This window comes from Boleophthalmus pectinirostris, unplaced genomic scaffold, assembly GCF_026225935.1.
Source record: "Boleophthalmus pectinirostris isolate CB_2022bp ecotype Guang Dong unplaced genomic scaffold, ASM2622593v1 HiC_scaffold_12, whole genome shotgun sequence".
NCBI lineage: Eukaryota > Metazoa > Chordata > Actinopteri > Gobiiformes > Gobiidae > Boleophthalmus > Boleophthalmus pectinirostris.
The window spans coordinates 22,389,835-22,413,529 of NW_026571018.1; the positions used below are offsets into that span (position 1 = coordinate 22,389,835).

The window sequence follows — 23,695 nt, forward strand, 5'->3', positions numbered from 1 at the left end:
TTGCTTGACTTAAAGGTTCTCTAACTTCTTTTTTTCACCACCTACTTGTTTCCAAATGTTACAGCTTTGCTTGGCATGTTCCACATACGGCATAGTACGGTCAAGTTACAGATCAGATCCAGGAAAAGGTGACTACCAATATTTCTTAGTAATCAGAGAACCAGGCACTGAATAAATGCAAGCTAGATAATCTCAAATGAGACAAGGAGGTGGCGGACCACTCACCAGAAAACTGACAGAGTGCACCTTTAAATGCTCAGTGTAACACTTTATATCATCTACAGTAAAAATCAAGCTCATGTTATGTGAGGAAGGGCATCTGGTGTAACACCATATCAATATAAAAGTACAAGAATAGAAACGGAAAGCCATAGCGCAATGAACATTACATGTATTCAGGCTTAAGTTAGTTTCAGGCCCCTGTCCCTGAACTCACATCTATTTTTGTATGAGCACATTAATTATAAATATTTCATCTGAGTAAATAAAATATTTACTTTTGAGCCATGGTCATAAATTCAATTTACTACAATACAAGAATGCCATGCAGCTTATGGATAACTTAGGACATTTATTTGTGTGCTCATTGATCATCATTATCCAGCCAAGTATTTGCATTTACGGTAGGTACAAAGACGGATTTGGAATACCTGACACAGCCATGCCACCTGCGATGCATGGACCCCCAGAGGAACGGCGGGCGGGTGCTCTGAGTAGGGAGGAGGCGGCTTGTGAGTGGGAGGGAGGTCAATCCTTTGGACAAAAAAGAAAAAAGTTTTAGATGGACTCATCAGGAGCAAGTGCTAAAATCAAGTCTATTCTGGATTCTAGTAAACTATTTAAAAGGGCACTTCATAAGTTTTTAGAGGGCCTGAAACCAGATATTTTCAATAGAGATGAGAGAGTTGTTTTTTCTGAAATGTTCCACAAAATGGCATAAAACTTTGCAAAAACGTATTGCTGTATACAAACAGCTGTTATAATTAAATACACGAAAGACAGATGTGTTAGACAGATAAAGACATTTTCATGAGGCAAGCAGGTGAGGAACCCTCTGTCAGAAAACTTATCATATATCAGTCAAGTGTGTTTGCAAAGACAAGGCATAAAATTTAAATAATATAAATACAGGAAGTAGCACTGAGTTCAGGGAAACCTTATCTAATACACAAAATTCAATCCAAAATGCAGGGACAATTTATGCACAGGGAACAAATTTTTCTTACAATTTAAAAATTCTATTAACATAATAAAGGTACTGCCAACATTTTTTACATATATATATATATAAAAGCTATAATTAAGTATATTTCCTGCTCTCACTGAACCATTATATTGTTTGACCATATCGTTTTTAGGGAGACATTTTTAACATTTTTAACATTGCCCAGGAACAACAGATGAAAAATTGCCTTTTAGCTAATTCTGGTACATTTACAGTCAAATTGATTAATGTACACTGTCCCTGTCAAATACATACATAAAATAAATCATGACTGTTGTGTAAATTAGATGCGCTTTGGCCCTTGTTAACATTATAGCTACTACAGTTATGTTACCTCTATGTCATATCTGCTTCAGTAAAGAGGTCAAACTATGGACAATGAAAGATTTTGAGCAAAATCTTATATCAAATGTAATCTAATCTAGTCTATAATTATGTTAACTACATTTTAGTGAAATTAGAAGTCAAACCTGTCATATGGACTTTAATATTGATTTAAATTCCAATTGCACTGGGTCGCTAAGGATAAAACCATTTTGTAGAAACATTTGTGGAGTGGGAAGCACATCCTAAAGGGCTTCCTCTGGTACAAAGACGATGAGGTTCATTCAGAGTATTCCCAAAACGCCACTAAAAGAATTCACTCCACTGGCCACTGTCATTCATAAAACCATACCATGACAGACATTGATTTCCCTGTACTGTAAATCACTCTAAACTGTGGCTTTTCGTTCTGGGATAAAGAGCAATAAGAACAGGGGTAAGGTCCTCTCCTCTGTCCCATGCAGCTCCAAGAGAGACAGCCCTTCCTCCACTCCCTCCTGACAGCCCCGCACAGGACACTGAGCCAGGGTCACACTTAAGATGCTAAGTTGGTCGTGTCCACAAACCAACTTAGCATCTGTAGTATCCGTGTACCAGAGCAGCCAAGACAGACAATGTTATGCCTTTTCCCATGTTGTCATATTTGCTAAAGGTACATCATAAATAATTAATTATGTTGTTTCTGTTAAATAGAAAATCCATATAAGCCTTTAAAGTAGATCAGTGTAGATAGGTAGAATGTTTAGAGATTTTATTAAACTTTATTGAACTTATAAATCTTGCATACATTCAATTGTACGTATTTATATTGGACAAAAAATGCAATAGTACTCTGAGCGGGGTCACTTCTCCATACATCTGACCTGTATCTCGGCCTGCCGTTTAATGTCATACTATGAACATCCCAGGCAAAACAATAACTTCTCCATGGAGACAAGGAGGCGATGAACCCTCCACCAGAAAACGTAGAAGCACATGTAATAAAAACGTCCTCTTCCAAAAGGTGCTCTATTGTATTTCAAGTTGTTGTTTTTGTCACCAGCCAACAGTTCTGCTGTTTTCATTGCCTTTTATGAGCTGGCACTATTTTAACAAAATAAAAATCTGCCAAAAACAGAAAATTGGAAGGTGAGTCAACATATTCCTGGAGCAAGAAGAAAATAGATGGAGAAATACAAAATCTGTCATGGCATGCCCGGTACAAAATAGCCACATGCAAGAGCAGTATATGGTTCCTGGTCTCATTACATTGAATTGTATGTGAAGAATAGAAGCTTATCAGAATTACTGGACATATTTATCTGCTTAAGGCATTTCAAAACCAGGCTTTCCACAGCATTATCTCTCATCACTGTATATATAAACGTTCTATACCACTGTTTTAATTCACTTGAGCAAGAATGTTCAGCCCACATAAAGCACTTGGCATTTACAGGGCTGTATCAACGTGGGACAAAGCTATTTCTAAATAATTCAACCTCAGTTATTCGACTTGCTGCTCACATTATAAGTTTAGTTTAGTGGCACATCAGAGCGGGGTTAAGGGCGTCCTGCCAAGATTGCACTTATGCACAGAGCACAGAGTTTGTCCTATATATTTTGGGTTAAACTCACAAGTCATTAATTAAACAAGGTAAAAAGCATAAATTATTTGAGAGACTTACACTTTATCTGAGAAAGCTGGTGGGGGGGCCTTGCGTGCAGTGATGATGACTATGATGAAAACGGTGATGAGGAAGAGGGCAAGGACAGCACCCATCACAGCTCCAGCCACAGCAATGGAGTTGGACCTCTCTGCGCGGGACTGGTCTGACATAGAGGAGCAGAGAGAGGCAAAGGGGGTGATTCTGTCCGCAAAGTCAGTGTTTACATTCAGGGAAGAAGACACTGGCATATGCTGTGATTTCAGAATAGTCTTGAAAGGATAAACAAAAATAAAGTTAAAAAAAAAAAAAAGTACAGATAACAACTTTACATCAGCAACCACTTCGTTTGCAAAATATTTCTTGAACTGTCATTATTTGTTAATTGCCACATCATTTTGGATACCATACAGTTTCATACAGTGTTTTTTGTTGTTTATTGTCATGCATTTTGAGCTTTTCCTAAAATAAGATGGAGGAAATTTGGCATAACTTGCCATTTTGAATACCTCTGGTATACTGTATTATAATATTACGGGACTTTTCTCTTGGAGTGGTCTGCAATCTTGTCTCCATTATAATGTTTATAGTTTTGCATAGAATGTCCTGAAGTAGGGCATTAAATACATCTATCTTTCACATTTTTTACAGGCATTTTTCATCTCCTCTCCATAGGTCCGACCTGTAACTATCCCTGTAAACCTATAATCTGTAACGTTACGAGCTTGTCTTCATGGAGAGAAACACTATTATATTGTGGAACATTCTATAGGCAAAGCAATAACATCTCCATGGAGACAAGTTTCATAGTGCACCTTTAAGGCAGCAACCTAATAATAAACATAACAGTTCACAGCCCTTTAAATGGTAACATAAATCTGCTACAGTTTAATTCTACATTTATTCAGAAGAAAATACTGGAAACATTTGAAATCCTTTAAGCTTTTTCCATCACCATTTCAGTATCACAAAGTTTTTGGTACATGGTGTTCCTCCCTCAGTAATTGTAATGACTGCTATCATTCCCATCCATATTTTCTCAATTTACTCCAGTGAAATGTGGGAACAAGTTGAACCTGGCACACAAAAAGACAAAATTGGAACTCAAACTTTTTCTAGTCGTATCTTCACCATAAATGCCCCGACATCGACTTTGTGTGTTGAGATTAAAATGCAATTCTAAAGTCTGCAGAATTAGCCTAGTAACACCATATGTTTACATACGCCCCATGCCATGCACAGAAGGGATTAGGATTAATACTGATTAGTTACTAAACTAACAGAGCCTCATGCTTCAGCCAATCAGAGCTAATGCATTAAACAGTGATTGTAGGACGCAGAAAAACTAGAGGACAAAGAGACAGAGGGAAAAGGGTGACTAAGTGTGACATGCTCAATTCCAGTTGATTTAGCTGTTGAGGTGTAGGCTAAAAATCAATGATGTGCTGAGATGAGGATCTTAAATAACACTCCACTTTGAAGTAGACAGAATGGGTTTGTGGGTAACAGTCTCCCTTTCGTAACAACTCACTTATTTTTGTTGGCTTGAATGCTATTACTTTTGTAAACTGACTGTTCAATAATCTGGTGAACATAAAATACTTGTATTTCATTTGAGATAAGTTATACTTGCTTAGGCCTGTTAGTTCACATTTGGTCTGGGTATAGCTCTCTTATATGCATTTTATATGTTTATTTCTGTTTATCCAGTATTTTAGACCTGCATCAGTCACTATATCTCATTTAACAAATCTTAACTAAGATTCAGATTGATGAAAAATTAGGACTGTTGCCATAGTAATTACTTAACAATTTGAAACAAAAATATTATATCTTGAAAAATAAATGATCTTTGAATGGGTAAAAATGGGGAAAAGTCCTCAAACCTGAATACAAATACATTTATTTCTGCTATATTTTAATTGTTAAATGTTCCCCAGTATAAAATCTTTTTGAGGGAGCCTGGATTAGGGGTGGATCAACTGTCCCACTTTGGAAACTGGCTTCGTATTTTCTGCACATTTCTCTTGCACAGAGTGTCCTATCATCCTCAGCATGAAGCCCATAAAGTGACTTTGTGAGTGAGGTCAGCAGTGAAGAGAAGGGACATCATGAATTAAACAGAGTGCCCCTCAGTGTCAGAGAAGATGCAATGACTAGAGCACAGCCTCCCCCCATCTAAACTTAAGTCATGGGGTGCAGACAAGAGCCCAAACTTAGCAACAGATGTTAACCGAAGACAATGGGGGAGGAAGAGCAGACGCTTGGACTGTCTTGGACTGTGATATTTTCTTCTAGTGTTGTTACCAAAGTGCCTATTTAATCTTTGCAGCTTGAGGTATTTATTTGCTGAGAAAAGTATCCTTGGAAACTGTGATTCTGGTGGTGACAGCAAGACTAGTAGAGCTATTAAAGAATTAATCCAAACCAACAACAAGGGACCAACAGTATAGTCAATCATAGTTAATGTGTGGGGATAATTGACAAAAACAAATATCTCTATATTATCTTAATGACGATTTTGAGATGATATTTTAATAATGCATCAGGAATGTGCTAAAATGTGCCTGTAAATGTCTTGATTGAGGATGAAGTATAGTATAGTAAAAACATGAATGAATCATCCTTCTAGCTTGAACAATGTAAAAGGTTTACACTATTTTCTGATCTCTGTTATAATACTGTTTCCTCACAAACATACCTGGAGTTTATTTTTATTTTTTATTTTTTTGTAGTATTGTTTTATTCACACATTTCAAACACAAACCCTCAAACCCCTTCTTCTCAAACAGAAAACACTATTCCACCTCGTGATGGCATGTGGTAATACAAGAAGTGCTCTGCTGTGTTTTTAGTCTCTATACACCTTCACTAAAATCATTTGGGTAAATTCAGCCTTGGGGTTGTTAATCTTTACTGAACAAAAAATAAAACATAGCTGTTAAACTACTGCTTCATTACATCACAAGGTGGAACAGAGCATTTTGAGCTTTGGAGATATAGACAGACTAATAATGCAGGATTACTCAAACGTGCGAATGAAACAAAACATAACTCCAGGTATGTTTTTGATGAGGTAACTACATTCTAGCATGACTAAAAGCACACAAGAGTCAATTTTGCATAATACAGGACCTTTAATATGATAACTTGCAGCTATTCAAAAGGAAACAGGATCAAAAAACAGTACTACAAAACAATTCTCCACTGTTATGCATATGCAATATGCATGTAATTCATTTATATAGTATATACTGCACATTCGCATTTCACCTTATAGATTTTCCTTAATATCCCTATAGCTGCACCATCTAAGTGCCTGTGCATGTGTGTATAGGTTAAGACTGCTTTGCTTCAAGGTTACAGTGACAACTCCTGCTGCAGCCATGATAAGATCTCAGTTAAGACCGAGGGGTCAGATCAGGGGGGAGGGGGGACACGTCTTTGCCACCTACTGTCCAGTGTCAAGGTCAATGTGCCCTAAACCACCTGCCTTAACCGGTCACTGTGAATCACTGGTAACCAATTGTCTCATAGTGGATTGCCTTTTGTCACACTTGTACCTCTGTCTCTCCCCTCTCCCTCTTTTCGGGTGGCCAGGTGGAGCGGGAGGAGGAAGAGCACTCCCGTCAGCCACTCCAGATGAGCCAGTTGCCATGGGGACAGTCAATGGGCTGGAGAGTGGGGACTTTGGGCCAGACACAAACACTCAGCGTTTAATTTTACCAGCTGGTAGTCAGTGGGTGAAACGACACAGGGGGGAGCTGTGGGCGAGGAGAGAGAGAGTGGGCTTGTTATACTAATAAAAAAATAATAGAATAGTATGTGAGGGGGAAGCCTGGTCCCCCTTGAGCGTGGATGGACTAGTGGACTTCATAAAAGGCTTTAAGCCCCCATGTGAACATGCAGTAGCATAAGAAGAGAGGAATTTTTCGGATTACATCATTGAGCGTCCCACTTGGATCGGTGGGGTGGGCTGGGGGGCGGTGTGAAGGAGGAGATGATGTCATTTGTAGAGGCACAAAAGCGAGACAGCAGTGTGAGTAATGGTTTCAAGAAAAAAATATTAAAAAGTCACAGGTGCTAAGGTGCTTTATTGAACTGAAGTATCTCAAATAGACAAATGAATACTCTTGTCACTGTTCTTTATATACAAAAACAATCATAAGGTGCTTTTTGACAACGAGTCAGCTGTACGTATTCGTTTGAAAAAGAAACCAAGACAGAGCCTATGATGTGAATACATGTGAATACAATAAAACAAAAATACCACCTGTATAGTATATGTAGAATCATATGCAGCTAACTTTCAAACTGGAATTTTTTATCATAATTGGCTGATCACTATATCAAATTTTTTTATACATATATATTCAAATGCCTCAAGGTTTATGGCTACAGTGTGTGGAAACAAGTGGCAGAATATGGCACGCAAGAATTCATACACACTGCAATATATTTTGGAACAGAAAGGCAACAACTATCAACCTAACTTCCACAACTAAAATCCAGTAGTTCGTAAGCATCTAAGGCACGAGTTGTACTTTTCAACTCAAAGTGAAGGACATTTCCCAGGATACAGGTGACTATAAGACCCTCTTTTATCGTAGATGCCAGGGAGCAAACTAGAAAGTCAAGCAAAAATAGTAATATTGATTAGTGGCATTTCCGTCTTAGTGCATAGAAGCAAAAAGGGTCAGGGTTCACAGCTACTTCCTGTTCCACTTTGCTATATGAGAGTGGTCAGAAAAGCAATCGATTGCACCATCATCTCTTCATGTGGTTATAATACATGACAAAAGAAATACATTTCCCTTTTAAATAGGGATGCCTAGATCTTATAATAAACAGTAGCTTGGTTAGAAATTAGCACCTCAAATTAGGCCCCTAAATGAATACGACAGTTGGTGCCAACCTTGGAGCTGATTACATAACTCATCACTGAAAAGAGACAGAGGCGACGTCATACGACTCACTGGGTACATTTACATGCCCGGTAAAAATCTGATAACTAGAATAATCAGATATCTCAAAAATTACATCTGATTTTGTTTACATGCACAAATGAAATCTGAAATCCAACTTTTTGTGACGTGTCGGTTAAATCAATACATTTTTAGAGAAGCCATTTTAATTAGAATACAAAGTACAATCATTTAATAACTAAAATCTTTGACATTTTCTCATTTTTGTCTTTGCCATGAGTTTGCCCTTTTTGCATAATTTTATTTGTCAACATCAGCACAGGTCTGAATAACCAGAAATACATCTGATTACTCACATGTAACTGATATTTCAATAATCTGTTTTCTGCAGAAATCAGATCATCAGATTTTTGTTGTGCATGTAAACATGGCCACTGCAACAGTGTTCAAACAGATCTGCTGAAGCTCATGTTGCCAATAATACTTTCAATATTAATAGAACCATAGAGCCTCATGTCAAACTTATTTTGTAGTGTTTTCTGATAGGGCAGTGTACAATACGTAACATTCATAAATCATGTAATATCTCAGCAAAAAGCAAAAACAGTGAGGTCCAAGACAATCAAAATGTACTTTTGTGTGCACCTGGCAGTCAGTCATGAAAATTGCACAAAATGAACAACACAAGAAAATTAAGACCAGCAAAAAATCCCCAGTGATGTTACAGGTAGTAATACTAATAAAGTTTTGGTGAGTATCTAGGAGTATTTGTTTTTTCTGATTGCACAAATCACATTAAATCTCACAACGAAAAGCTTAACAGCAAAGACACATTTTGATGGCTGTTAATTTTATACAAAAGTGATATTAAGAATTTGTTCATTTGATTTAAGCTACAGAAATCCTGAATTTTAACACTATTCATTAGTAAAAGCTACTGCTGTCAGAAAACGTCTTTATAATAATTTTTTTTTTTGCTAAATTCCATTCAGCTACCATTTCATGTGACAACTAAAGCTAGCATATACACGATCATTAACAAACTGAAAGAGACTGTATGATCTCCTTCTCATTCAAATTAGTGTAATCAAAATATTTCTACCCTAAAATTTCACTAAAGGGAAGAGAAAATAAGACAGCTACAGAAGACTACAGCAAAATGAAATTGTAAAACTCAGTGCAACAATATAAGAAAATTGGGACAAAAGTACACATAAAAATGTACTATAGAAATACCTGATGTGCCCTGTGCATGTGTGGCACAAAGTTAATTAAAAACATAATGCTATTTTAAAATTAAATTAAGGGTAAGGTTGTGGCAGCTTTGTAAAATTAAACCACTAGTTATTGTTTTTGCAAGCGCACATAATCAACTCCTGAATGGGTCCTTTGTGTAATGAAATATTTTTGATGGAGAGAGTGCACGGTGACCGCCATACTTCAGCTTGCTCTGAACAATGCCCCTGCTGCTTTATCTCCAGGAGACCAGGGGTAGTGCAAGAGTGCAAATTTTCATGTAATAAATCAAGAAAGGAGGACAATAAAGCGCCTAAAATGAAAAATGTGGTTAAATGCACACATTCCTGATTATTTCTACTACATCTAAAGGGTAAATTCTAGCAGTGATTTACCTGAGCATATGGCAAAGTCCTGCTTGGTCTTACCGTCTACATTAGAGGGAATACTACATGTGTTAATTCCCAGTCTATACATAGACACAGACAGGATGTGCATGTGGACATTGGCTGAAATCACAAATTCCCCCAAAATGAAAAAAATATTTTTTGCCACAACTAAATGTGGCCTCACATTTAAAGTTGGCTAATTGGCAGTGCATTATATTTAGGTTTTATCACTTTACAGATACCAACTCAAAATTGCAGTCAGTACTTCACCTGCTGAATTACAAACAAAAATCTTATTCCACAGATACTTTATAAACCATAAATACTCAGCTATCAAATTGGTCAATATGGTCAAAAGTTAAAGTGGTCAAAGTTCCCTAATCTAAATATTGTAAACAAAACCAACAGTTAGACCTAAGCGAGCATTACATTTATGACCCACAAATTTAATACTCTGTGGATTCAACTAAACATAGTAGACAACTTGAATTTTACAGAGGTATCACAAGAACTAGTGATGTCCAGAATTTGGACTTTAAAGTGGTTGGGTTCATTCTGTCCACTTTTCAAAAGTAAATGTTCAACAAGTGGCACAGAGACACTTGTTTAATACTGACAGGCTTATGTTCATCTACACAGACTAAATATGCTCTAGTGAAATCCTTCACGTTGGCACTTGTCAAACGTACCACTCCCTACGAGAAATCACAGACCCATCTTTGTGGGCAACATAGTCTCCCTCTGGCCCGCTGTCATAGCAGTCGTCCGACAGATAGGAGGAGCACTTCTCCAGGGGTTTCACAGGGGGATACCTGCTGCTTTTAGCCTGTCGCGGGCTTGGGTACGGCTTGTGTTCTCGTGATGTATTATGATGATTCTGGTGATTATGTTGTCCACTCTCCCTCATGGCTCTAGTGTAGCCGTTAGCGGGGTATTCCTCTCCATGGTAACTGTTATGGTTCCTTCGCTCACGCTCCTCTTTGAGCTGTCGGTCGCCCCACTCCTCGCGGTCATGGTCGGCCTGGCTGCTTCCTTTGGTGGGCTGAAGCTCGTGCTGAGTGGGCTTCTGCAGGTCATTGTGGCCCATGTAGTGCTTGTTGTAGTAGGTCCCATGAAAGGTCTGCTGTTTTCTTAAGTAAAGCACTCCAGCCAATGACAGCACCAGCAGCAGGAAGAGGGCCCCGCCAACTGCCCCACCCACTACAGACCCCACATTACCGACAGGGATGGCTTGAAGCGTAGGGGAGCTGAGGAGGACATGGGCCTTATCATCCGCTAAGGAGGAGGAGGCGGTTAGCACAGGAGCAGTGATGGTGGAGGGCATGGCAGGAGGATCTAATGAGGGAAAGGCCAGAGGAAGAGGGAGTGGAGCAAAGAGATGACAAAGAGAAGAATGTCAGCTACATCAGTATTTCTCTAGGCTGGGATAACAATATACACACTATATCAACTATGATGATTCTAGAGAGTACACAAGGCTCAGAGAGCTGTGGTTTGCAGTCAAAGTCAAAGACTAAAATGTTAGTTTGGTACATGCATCAGCGCTCATGAAATATCCATCCATCTGTCCATTTCCATAAGAACGTTCTCTAAAAAAAGAACATTTAATGTCATATCTTTAAAAACTGCTTTGTTAAATGCTATTTGTTAAATGCTATTAAATAATTGTTAAATACTAAAATACTAATGTTTAAGAAAACATATTTAATAAATTATAAATTTAAAAAAGGAGCAAAACCAAAGGAGCAAACCAAAGCCTTCTGAGCAAAAATAAAATGTGGGGTCCATGGGATAAAAGTGTTAGAATTTATGGATTTTAGTAAATGAGTAATTCTCAATTGTAATTGTACTGATAAATTGTGTCAGCTAAAACCCAGAATTTTTTAAATGTTAGAAGTTACACGTTTTCTTTTCAAAGCAATGCCAGTTGTTTGTCATTAAAACCTCTAGTCCAGTAGAGTCGACCATTAGGCTAGGTTTGACTTGAGGAGTGATACCCACTAAACAGAAAGGCCCAGGCCATAACCAGAAGGAGCTGAAGCACTGGAAAGAATCAGAGTCTGAAAGCCTTAATGGGGCAGCAATTGCTCTGCCACTTCAAACTAAATGCCAGGCCAGATGTGAGGTGGAGATTCACATCCGAGAGATCAGAAACATGAACCCGGAGGACTGAGTGCAAATGAATGTACTCTGTGAGCAGGAGGGACGCTGACAGTTATGGACCAAACCACAACAACACATAAAGAAGGGCACGTCAACATGTGTAAGCTGCACATAGACATACAGGTCCTCTCAAAGGAAAATGAAATGTGGATGATAAATAATAAATAAGAGTTGAAAAGAACTCCTTAATGTTTTATGAATCTGGGACATCATCTCACAGTGAGGCTGCAGGCTTCTGCCTCTTACTGCATGACACAAGCAAAAGAAATGAAACACAGAAGTGAGAGAGAGATGTAAGAGAAATCACATCATAGGCACCGCTCCATTCACAAAGAGCCTCCACAGACCAGAGTTTATGCAACCAGAGGAGCATGCGTATAACGTACAGCAGAGAAACACATACAGTGTACATGCCAAGGAACAAGAGCCCTAATGTGAGGCACTATAGTGGAGAAAAGAACCCAAATATTTACAGCTGTCTGGTCCAGAAATGATTCATTTAGAGATGCTGTAGTAATTAAGGCTAATGATGATTAATCAAGACCAAATCTGAGTTCAGCAGACAAGACAAGATTTGAGAAACACCATAGATATGCCCTAAGATTTGAATGGCAGACTGTCAGTGTGAACCGAACAGGCAAAACTGAACCAGAGTCACATTTCAGCTGAAGGACATTGACACAGGCAGCAATAGTGCCGTGACGTACAAGCTCACACAGTGCTTCCTATGGGAGCAATAGGAGTCAGCTGTGTTCTGTGTAAACTGGGCTCACCTTGTATGAGGATGCGCACATCCCGACTGCGGAGGTTGATGTCATTGGCAACCTCACACCTGTAAACTCCAGAGTCATTTCGCTGGAGGGGACGCAGGAAGAGCAAAGTGCTGTTTATTACTTCGACGCCCTCTGGCATTTCACTGTCTAATCTGGGAAACAGAGACAGTGGTACTTGGCATTAAAAAGATATAAATATCAACTTCAGTCAAGTTAAGAAAACACCTTCCATATTGATTTAGCTTTGTCAGTGCATGGATAAGTTTGGCGAGTTCAAACACACCTGATCCATCTGAAGTGATGAGCTGGAGGGTTAGCATTGGCTTTACAGGTCATCTGAACATTTTCTCGACCGACATACCAATCTCCATCATAACCAACCACTGATATATCCGGGGCAACTTCAAGAAGAAGAAAATATAATGTCAAAAGCACCATGATTCAAACCTAATGCCGTGGTGTTTAATAATGGTAGTCTAGCCTGCGCTCTGCTTTATATCAGCTAACTCTTGAGGACAGTCTGTCTTTTAGTGCTCTGGACTGTGAGGGCATTAATAGCCCAGAGATATCAGCCTGTCTTTTAGAGTGCTCTAAGGTCACTGTATAAATCCATGTTCATACAAGACTAGACAAGGAAAATAAACATTGCCAATTATTTATTATGTTTATTTGAATTGTTATTCATAAGAGAAAATAGCTTGGTACATGATACTTACATTGCACATTGAGCTGGTAGGGGATCCTGAAATCTGTCTGCAGAGCTGGGTGGCGAACCACACAGGTGAGGGTGTGTCCCTGAACGTGGCGTGTGGGCTGCCATAGGTACCGTGCCTGTACACTAGTGGTGCCATTGGCTTCATTATAAAGCTGGACGTCCGACTGGCCGAAGAGGTTGGACTCCCAGGATACTTCTGCTGCTGGTCGAGCCCGCTCCGCAATGCATGTGGCTACCACAGTCTCATTACCACCATCAATGAGGGCAGTGGACCCAGCGGATACATAGACCTTGGGTTCCACTGTTTTAAATGAACAAGGTGTGGAAGAGAGGGTTATTCATAACAGCATTACATTCTACATTAGTACTACTTTTATGACTTTAGAAAGGATTGACTGAGCATGTTACCCCATAGGAGATCTACAATATATATCTTTCAGCAATCTTACAGGAACATTTATGGGAGAAAACAAACAATAAATTCAAATCTTTAATTGTTCTGCTTTGAAATATAGTCTACAAATCTTTCTAAAATAAATCTTTTTTCATAAGAATGCATCTACGTGGGACATAAATGACTGCAGAGCAGTGATACAGACTGATTTCTCTGTAGTTGGACTACTTGTGTGTTATGCAGATTTAAAGCACAACAGTTACCCATAGGAATTCTCACTTACTGTGGCCTAAGTTATGTTAAGGGGAGGCAGTTTATGAGAGGAATGAAATTTAGGAGTGTAAAATTAGAACCACTATGTGTGCTGGAGCTTATTGAGGCCGCCACGACATTGCACTAATGTTTCTCCATTTGTTAAAAAGAAGCAACAAATTTATTTCAAATTTAAAATACAAAATTTTTATTTATAACTCCATATATAAACTATATAAAACTCCTCACTTACTGTTCCCTTTCTACAATCCATTATTGTATTTACTAATTAGTATCAATGGTATTGTGCTTACCAAGCACAGTGACAGTTGTAGAGGCTTGCGTGTTTCCCAGAGGAAAAGTTGCGACTTTACAGGTGTACATTCCCACATCGGAAAAGCCCACATTTTCCAGTACAATGGTGGCATCATGTGAGGAGGGTGAACGAAAATACAAGCGCTGGCTGAACTCTGGGGGGATGGAGATCCCAAACCGAGGGTTGTACACAGCCACAGTGACGGAGCCGGTGGGCAGGCGGCGCTCCCATGAGCTCTGGGTGAGGGTGAGGTTTGAGCCCACATCCACGGTACAGTCCAGGGTCACGTTCTTCCCCAGCACAGCATTCACCTGCTTGGGGACAATCACCTGACTGCCCCATGCTCCTGTAACACAAACATTTAGTTTGGTGTGTGCCAATGTTGTCAAAGGTTTTCAAATATGATGTTACACATCATATTTCTTTGTCAATAGCTTTTCCAGGATCTTAAAGAAAATAAAGAAAGAATAATAATATAATTTCATACAGTCTTTGTAGACAAACTGAACTGCTTTGATGACAGTCGTCGTCTATAAATGAAGTGGATTTGGATTTAGGATGCACTTTATTTCTGTCAAAGTGGTAATGTGTTTAGAAATAAACTTTTTCTGAGTTTGAGGATTACTGTCATTGATCTGCTCTGGAGCAGTGACATGAGGTGAGCTTAAGCATGTTAGCTCCACAGCAGGTGTCAGACCCTTCCAATGCACAGCTGACTGCCTCAATGAGCTAAAGATTTTATATCAAGAGTTTGAGCCAGACCTGGATTTGTCTGTCTGTTTGTCCTTATCCAACTCAAATAAATAACCTGGATTTAAAGGCTGTGAAGTGAAGAGTCGTGATCGAAAACTCAAAGGGACTCCGAGCGCACTGAGCAGAAGAAGGAGCAGATATGCTAAGACGATGACATCATCTCTGAGGAAGAAGAGAGGCAGCCAAAAAGACAGTCACGTCTCCAAATTGCAAGAAAACGTGTAACTATCCCAACGACTAAAAACAGTGACATCATCAGAAAAAGCTGTGCGCCCAAAGCCTTAACAAGATCACTTAATTGTACCAAGCTCCCAATGAAAGACCCAATAAATCAGGAGCTGCTGTGCTCAGCAACTCACACAAACTCTGACTGGCAATCAGCCAATAGCTTTGAAACCAATTGATCAATTTTCATCTATGATTAACAGATGCCCATAGTTATGTTTTTATGTTAATGGCTCAATACAATATGAGACTATAATATGGTCAAATTACTCCAACAGATTTACTAAATTGGTATTGAAGATGAATAGGAGCTCATTTCACAGTTGGAGTACATATTTATAACTAACACCAAAATGCACTTGTTTTGTAGAGCCAAGTGATTTCACAAATTGCTTTGCACATTAGGGACAAAGATAGCTGTGAGGGCAGAAATAGCCACATTGTGAGTAAAGAAACCTGTACTTTATCCCTTTGTGAATACATAAGACAACTATAGTGACTCTATAAAATTTTTATTTGTGACATGACGACAGCGACGACTTACATAAGCGTGCCCTCATTTTCTTCAACTCAGATGAAAAAAAGAAGAGAAAAGGGCAAACTTCTTTCTGATCTTACAGCATGTGCAGCGACATAGCAATAAACATTTAAACTGTGAAGAAGGGACTTCAGTTGAGGTGCTTTTGTTCTCATGGAGTCAGTGCATGCATAGTTTGGCTGCTAATATAATACAATGTGTCTCATTCAGAGGCGCCGTACCAAACAGATTATAGATATCCAGCATCAAGGACACTTAGCTCCCAGAGGACTCCACAGCTCGTTCTCACTTTAGTCAATATTACCTTCACACGCACCACTTGTGTGTCAGCCGGCACTGTATTAATATGTGTGTCTCGCCACAGGGCAGCATGTCGTGTTAAAAGTGGAAATAAGAACATAAATGTGAAGTGTTTAGGGCAACTGAGCAGGACAGGACAAGACCAAGAGAAAAGGATAAATGGACACTTGACTCGCCTGAACTTAGCTGACCTTCACACACAACTTTTGGTCTGTAGACAGATATAACATCTCCGCTCTGTTTGCATTGGACTGAAGAGCTCTAATCAGAACTGTCCAATTACTATTGAACCATATTAACTTCACAGCACATATAAATGTATCGAGCTTATGGTCCCCAAGAAACCCCTGACCTCATGACACAGCCATCCCACTTTATAATATAATCCATGTACCCAGATGAAGAGCTGTGCCTTCAGACAGTGGCAGTAGTAAGGAAAACATTTCAATGTGGAACAATTCAAGGATGTTGTTTTCCCACACATTACTGATGTTAATTACTATCCAATAAGAAAAATCTGATAAAAAAAAGAAAAAACACTACAAGTTAAAAATACACCTTATAGTAGCGCTTCAACACGGTTTGTTCGCTTAGCAACAACATGAGATTGCAACTGTATCATGTTTTTTCTTATATAAGAAAGACATATTAACATAAAGTTCCTCTGTGCATTTGTGTTCATTATTGTCCTTGTAATTGCAAAATAAGTGATTGCAGCTTTAATTTTTCCAGGTTATAGAGTTAAGGAAGTGATTACTTTGTTCCAGGAAAATGCTATTAGCTGTGAATCTAGTTTACATTCAACAAAGGGACAAGGTCGACTCCCTCATTGAAATGTGCAGCAGATTAAAGTCAAGCTTGTGCATCTGTCATCTGTAGTTTTAACATGAAGAAAATAGTAAATTCAGAATATGATTAGGTGCATCACATGCTATACACAGTAATCCATACATATACATACATGCATACCGAAACAGCAGGGAGTCCGTAAGCACATTTGCATATCTCATTAAGTCTGTAACAAAAGACTGTTGTGTCTTTTCTGGGTCTAAACCTATGTTGTGTTTACAACATAGTCTCTCTGGAAAAGTGGATCAAGTTCAAGGGATTTCTCTTCAAACAAACTATGAGAGTATGATACGCCTGCTTCTTTTACCACTCAGCAGGTGAAGCAACTTTGAACTACACTGATACACACAGTTGCAATTCCTGGTGTTTCTGGGATGTACTAGGGCTATATTTCCATGCAATTAATGAAGCCAGAAAGACAAGACAATTATACAGAAAATATGGTCCACGTGTATGAACATATTTTATATTTAACAGTACAATATAGGTCCAGTTTATTCATTATACTGATGTAAATGGTCAAACAGACTGATACATGCCTTTTGGTATGTTAACTCTTAACTTTATTGTAATATTTGGGTCTATAGTTATTTAGTTTTATTTATGCATTTTTCCTCTTGTTCTTGTAGCCTACTCTGCGTTGCAACACAATTTCATTTCCCCATTGGAGGACAAATAAAAGATTATTTTCTTTCTATTTTATGTCATCTTAAAACTAGAAATAATTACTCATATATTATCTGCAGTAGCACATGTTGAATGGATGAGTAAGCCTTAATGGTCTTTGTTGTAACCAAAGTCGACTTGTTACTGTTGATTACCGCTTAGCCTTAATGAGCGCGTCCAGGGTGCACTGTGTCTGACCCTTACACCAGCCAGATGCCATCAAACTACACCTGCTCCTCTTCCTTTTATGCTAAACCTAAGTTTATGCTTTTATTTTAAGTTACACATGAGTTAGCATAGATAGCAAATGGCCCTGAAGCTCTCATTGCAACTCATAATTCCCCTATTAATTACCCAGCTAAGTGATGGTTGAGTGGTAATAGTTCGCTAATGGAGTGAGCGAGTGAGCACTAAGTGGCTACCATTTCTGTAGAAGCTCCATCCAACCATCTTTCGAGGCAGGGAGGCTCGTCCAGACTACATCTAACAAAACTTTTTATGTCTACTCAAATCAATGACCATGCAGTTTTGATTTATCTCCTTTTACCTGAGGAACTGCTCACGATGCCGGAGATTTTCCAAACTTCATTGCAACGTTACAGGCTACAGAAACTATGAACAAACTGTAGACTCACCTGTAATACCCCACAAAAGGTAAAATAACGCCACTTTGCGCTGTTTTCTGGGTTCGCTCAAATGCGAAGACGCGATCATTTTAAAAAGCATCAACATTTTGTGTTTTCCCGGTCCCGCTCGCAGGCTGCACGCCACTTTGTAGGTCTCCTCCGTGCACAGTGAACAGCGGAGGTCCTCAGCAACAATCAGAGCTGCATGTGGACCGTACCATCTGCCCCGGGACCGGAGGGGGGTGGGAGCTCACCTGGCATCAGAAATGGGGCATCCTCTGACGATGACGAGCCGCTGCACCCCCCATAGGAACGGACCATTTAAACACGCATTACATCATCGCTGTTGATAACCCCACATTTATTGGTTTCTTATTTTAATCATTTTTATTCTCTTTGTTTATTGGCCGCTCTCTTGAAAGGAGTTTGAAGGAGATACAATTTTGCACATGGTCACATTATTTTGATATATTTGGTTATATTGTCTTAATTAAGATATTACTGCAGGCCTAAACAGCTACAGCAACCTAGGATATAAGAAAATGTAATTAGTTAAATCATTTTCAATTTGGTCGTCTTATCAGTCTAGGAATTGTTCAGTGGACTATGCCATGTAGACCTATATTCTTATGTCCCACTTTTTAAAATATTTTCTTTTGGACAATCAAGCTATTGAGTGTGCATCGTATAAGAATAAGATATAAGAATAATACAGCCTAGGTTAGGCCATTTAAATGCATCATTTAGCAAGTGAGTTAAATTGTATTTATGGGCTTCAGAGTGATGAAAAATAAGTAAGCTATTGTTGTGATAGCAATAGAACAAGTCAAAACAAAATATAGTATATTGTTTGAATAGTGGACAGTCGTCAAAATGGAAGCTGTAAACAGGGAGCTGAAACACACAAATTGGTCTGATTAGGAATGAGATGATGCAGCCAATTAACTTCTGTCACTTACTTATGCCCTAAATGTCCTTCATCCCATCTGCAGTTTTAAGGTTGATCTTTGTGCAGTGGGACTAATTCAGCAGAGGGCAAGAGGAGGAGGGGGCAGTATCTTTTCGACTAACACAAACCTAACCAGGTCACTGCTTCCATTTGAATCTGAAAATGTCTTTCGCAAAGCCACAGGAGATACAATTATTCACTCATTCAATTGTAACTCCAGTGTGTAAAAGCAAGGGAGCGTGCGCACAGAAGGGGAACAGACTGACTTTGAGCAATCTCTCCAAATGAGTACAATGAGCAGTCTGAATATTGTTCTGTGTCTGGTTTTAGTTCATTGAGTTACACTGCTCCACTCTGATGATGCACAGGGATATATAATCAATTAAAAACTCAATGCAGAGTCATTGTTGGCTTATTATTATATAAACTGGCCAAACTTTGCTTAGAGAACAACATTAAGTTTTTAGCCTGTGTAATCCAAAATGTGCGTGTATTTAACATTTAAATCTGAATTTTAAGAATGAATGGGTATCTCTTTTTATGTCAGCCATGTGACTAGTTGGCAATGAGCAAAAAGGCTTAATGAATACATTTGTATCATTTAACTACAAAGTTTCTCCAGGAATGACTTTGGCCATGTTTTAGTTTTAGGTCTGGTTTAGTCTTGACTAGTATACCTGAATAAACCCATTGTGCCAGTAGTACTAAGTTCATCCATTAATTTTTCATTCATATTCATTCATTCATTCTGAACCACATCAAATACATTTCACAGTTTGAGGACTATGAGGTACTTTGTTGCCCTGATAAGCCCTCTGCTCTCTCTGTCTCTATGACCGGTTTCTGTCACCAGGTACTCTGTCTCAGGAATGTTTTTCAGCCCGTGGAGTGCTCTTTACCAAAGCAGAGAGGCGCTGAGAGGGCTATAGGACCGTGCACAAGTAAAGATCGCTTAAATTAGTCCACCTCCTGCTCAGGCACCCCTTTCATTCGGAACCCTCCCAGCTTGTTTACACACAATAATTGAGCCATACTTTTACTTAAACGAGTTACCATCTGGGCTGTGAGGAATTTTTACTTAAAGTTAAAGGAAAACAAATGAGATTTTTTGAGTTTCCCACAGAGCTAGCTCTTCAGGTGTCAGTCACAGAGGTATAAAGTAAAGCAAAGGTGACATCTGCTGGTTAGACGGAGGACTCATACATCATTACATCCAATTAGCTCATTTCATCCTCATGATAAAAACTCAAAATGCTGCAAGAGCACCATCGATAATTGTTTTCAAAATATATATGTTACACTATTAGTTAACCAACGTCCGTGAATATTTTTTGTAATGTTTAAAAAATATCAAGCAAGCTCAGACCACAATATAAAAATAACTCAAAAGATTAATTTACAATTAATTTCAATGTGAAAACGGCATTCCCAACAATATCAAATTGTTACCAAGTAAAACAAGATACACTATCAAAACAAACTTAAAAAATTACAATACAATTTCTGAAACATATACATGTGATAAGATAAGATAATATAGTACAATTCATATATTTAAAAAAAAAAAAAAAAAAAACAGTTGTAAGAGAGGTCAGATTGAAATTATTCTCTCATCTACCTACTTACCCAAATGTGCTATACAATATTATACTGTGCCATACTAGTTATCAAACATAAAATAGTTGATACACTGAAAACATTGAATCTTATAGTATAAACCCTTAAAGCTTGTGGAGATATGACCAGAGCCAAGATCCTGTGGGAAACTTCCAGATACAGGACAGGACAGATGGTAACAACCAGGACATAGTGGGCTGATAAGAAACAGAGCTTGCCGGGATGGTGGAATCGCAATAAACGATGGTAATATCAGGAAAAATAGGAACACGAGAAGCTTAGAGAAATACCAAGGGGCTCAAGGAAGAGCTGGAGAGAGCCATGGAAAGTAAAGGCATCAGTGGTGCCTGTGGTTGATCGGGACTGTAACCCCCAAACTGGAAGAGTGGCTACAACAGATACCGGGAAAAACAACGGACATCTCAGTCCAGAAAGTGCAGTACTGGGAACAGCAAAGATACTGCGCAGAACTCTCAAGCTCCCAGGCCTCTGGTAGAGGACCCGAGCTGAATGAGGGTGAGAGAGACCTACCACCGTGTAAGGTGAGAAACACATTTTTTTTTTTTTTTTTATATATATATATTTTATATACAGTCTATGGGTACAAACGAGTGTGTAAAGTCCATTAAGTCAACAACAATTAAAATGGTCACAACTTTTAATAACACAAACCAAATACAATGGCAGATGTTTGGCTGTATCTTCCATTTAATCTTAGAATTTAAACAAAGGCAATGAACATAAAAGGTCATTCAAAACAAAAACAAAAAAACATTCAGAGAATAAAAAAGAAAGAAAGAAAAAAGGAAATTACAATCAAATCAATATTTTAAATACAAATAAGGCAAAGCAGAGAGGCAAAGTATCTACACAAAAATAATACCTATGATAATAATGTACTTAATTGCTGCTGAATTGCAGGAGTGTGGTTTTGATGATGAGCTTGGAGAAATTTCTTGTATACTTTTCTGTTGTTTCACAGGAAATGAAAAATTAACTGTAAAAGTAAACACAGGTATTACATTATTCCATATACTTATGAACATTAAAAATGTGTTAATGTAAAATAACAGCAAAACTAAAAGGAAGGAAACAGCTTTGAAACGAAAACATTTAGGATTTAATTTGTTTGATAATTACCACAGAAATCCTTCTTTAAACTCAGTGAATTTGTGTCGAACCATAAATGTTGCTAAAGCATCTGCTACCTGCAAAAAATAGATAAACATAGTGTTTCTTCATACAATTTTTAACTGAATAGAAAATTTCACTATTATCAATTTCCCCACACTGGTTTATAACAAAAGAAAATTACAAATTAAACAAACTGCTTAATTTCTTACTTTTTCAGGGGCGTCTTCATGGACAGCATGGCCACATTGGGGCAGGACCTGCATCTGAAACTTTCCTGTGGATGGAATAGAAAAACAATTATGATTGTGATTCTTTCTGGTAAAAGATGAAGTAAAGGACCCACCTTGCATCTGTCCGATTGTGAGATCTTTATCAAGTCTGTCAACTCCTGTGAGGAAACAGAAGGGCTATAATTAATGCAGTTTATTTAGGCCTTACATTAATAAAATGAGAATAAACTAACCTGCAAGCAGGAGCAGTTTTGGCACAGAACAGGTGAGAAACAGAGCGGAGAGACCTCTGAACCAGCCCTCCCAATACTTCTCCGTCTTTGACAACTCAACTCTCCAGGTAAATACACCTTCCTTCTTTACCTTGTGAAAAAGGTTATCATGATCAACTGCTACATCCTTCCAGCAAAAAAAAAAAAAGTACTTATAAGTCAGACAGTTGCTCACTTCTGGGTCATCTTCCTTCATTCTTTTTTTACTCGATTCCTCTGCCACTTCCTCCTCTTCATCCTCTTCAATAATGCCTTCCCCAATGCTTCTTGACACACCTGGACTGCTACTGGTTTCTTCACATCTAAAATCAAACAAATATAAAAAAAAAAACCGCACGCGCACGCTCACGCACACACGCACGCTCACGCACACACACACACACACACACACACATTTTGACACAGCATGTTCAGTATAACAAACAATAAAAACTTACTTTTTTACTTGACCACCCATTGACACACGAGCTGATTCAATATTTCGAATCTGCCCACTCTTAACACTGAAAATGAATGAAGTATGAACATATAAATATATACATAAAACACACAAAATAATAAAGTAAGACTTGCCTCCATTCAATCGCATTCTCAAGAGATTTAAATGTCTTTGGACGACTTCTAAGAAAATTCTGCATACTGTTTAAAGCATCCATCGCTGTCCCTGTGTGTATAGATAGGATTTGTTTAGATTATATTTGATTTTGTTGCTAAAAGAATTAAACTTTAACCAACACATACCTTCTACAACATCAATAACACACAGGCCAATCAGTGATGGTACAAGATTGGCTGATGCTGTGTGCACTGCAATAGCTCCACCCATACTATGTCCAATTATCATAATAGGAGGTGGATTATCACCATAAAGTGACTCGACCACTTTGCCAACATCCCTTATCAATGAGCACACAAAAAGAATAGATCAACTTTTAGCAGAAAATTAAAACAAAACAAAATACACCATCCTTACTTGGCCATTGTATCAGCTGAGAGATCATCAGGATTTTTCACTTTGGAGTCACCTATAACCACAAGCAAAGTCTTGGTCATTTTTATTTAATTAATTAAACAAACGCTAATTAATACATTATATTGCTATACCATGAGCTCTGAGGTCCATGGCCACCACCCTGCAGTTGATCCTGCTGCAAATAACAGCCTGGGAAAAAAAATCAATA

At 38.4% G+C, this 23,695-nt stretch overlaps 2 protein-coding genes across 3 annotated transcripts in view; both read right to left on the reverse strand.

Annotated features, from left to right (window-relative positions):
* Positions 1-10,291: 10,291 nt before the first annotated feature.
* Positions 10,292-18,465, reverse strand: nectin3b (nectin cell adhesion molecule 3b). The gene is made up of 6 exons (XM_055148783.1): positions 18,322-18,465; positions 14,354-14,701; positions 13,395-13,694; positions 12,962-13,079; positions 12,679-12,830; positions 10,292-11,077 (listed from the first exon to the last, which is right to left on the reverse strand). The coding sequence occupies exons 1-6, from the start codon at positions 18,416-18,418 to the stop codon at positions 10,422-10,424; spliced, it is 1,671 nt and encodes a 556-aa protein (XP_055004758.1). The 5' UTR covers positions 18,419-18,465; the 3' UTR covers positions 10,292-10,421.
* A 3,053-nt stretch (positions 18,466-21,518) lies between these two features.
* ppme1 (protein phosphatase methylesterase 1) overlaps positions 21,519-23,695 on the reverse strand; it is a 3,340-nt gene continuing 1,163 nt past the window's right edge. The window contains exons 4-15 of one of the 2 annotated variants that reach the window (XR_008631562.1): positions 23,619-23,676; positions 23,488-23,539; positions 23,256-23,410; positions 23,088-23,178; positions 22,952-23,017; positions 22,690-22,816; positions 22,476-22,605; positions 22,356-22,400; positions 22,222-22,286; positions 22,019-22,086; positions 21,762-21,875; positions 21,519-21,591 (exon numbers count right to left, since the gene is read on the reverse strand). Coding sequence is in view for 1 of the 2 variants with exons in the window: in XM_055148683.1 (XP_055004658.1) it covers positions 21,872-21,875; positions 22,019-22,086; positions 22,222-22,286; positions 22,356-22,400; positions 22,476-22,605; positions 22,690-22,816; positions 22,952-23,017; positions 23,088-23,178; positions 23,256-23,410; positions 23,488-23,539; positions 23,619-23,676 (861 nt within the window). In the remaining variant the exon portion in view is untranslated. Of the gene's footprint in view, positions 21,876-22,018; positions 22,087-22,221; positions 22,287-22,355; positions 22,401-22,475; positions 22,606-22,689; positions 22,817-22,951; positions 23,018-23,087; positions 23,179-23,255; positions 23,411-23,487; positions 23,540-23,618; positions 23,677-23,695 lie in introns of both variants that reach the window. The other variant, XM_055148683.1, reaches the window with a different exon arrangement.

Coding starts and splice junctions, on each gene's coding strand:
- nectin3b (XM_055148783.1), bottom strand. CDS start 18,418: ATGTTGATGCTTTTTAAAATGATCGCGTCTTCGCATTTGAGCGAACCC. Junction 14,702..18,321: donor CCTTTTGTGGGGTATTACAG/GTGAGTCTACAG, acceptor TTTGTGTTACAG/GAGCATGGGGCAGTCAGGTG. Junction 12,831..12,961: donor CATCACTTCAGATGGATCAG/GTGTGTTTGAAC, acceptor TCTGTTTCCCAG/ATTAGACAGTGAAATGCCAG.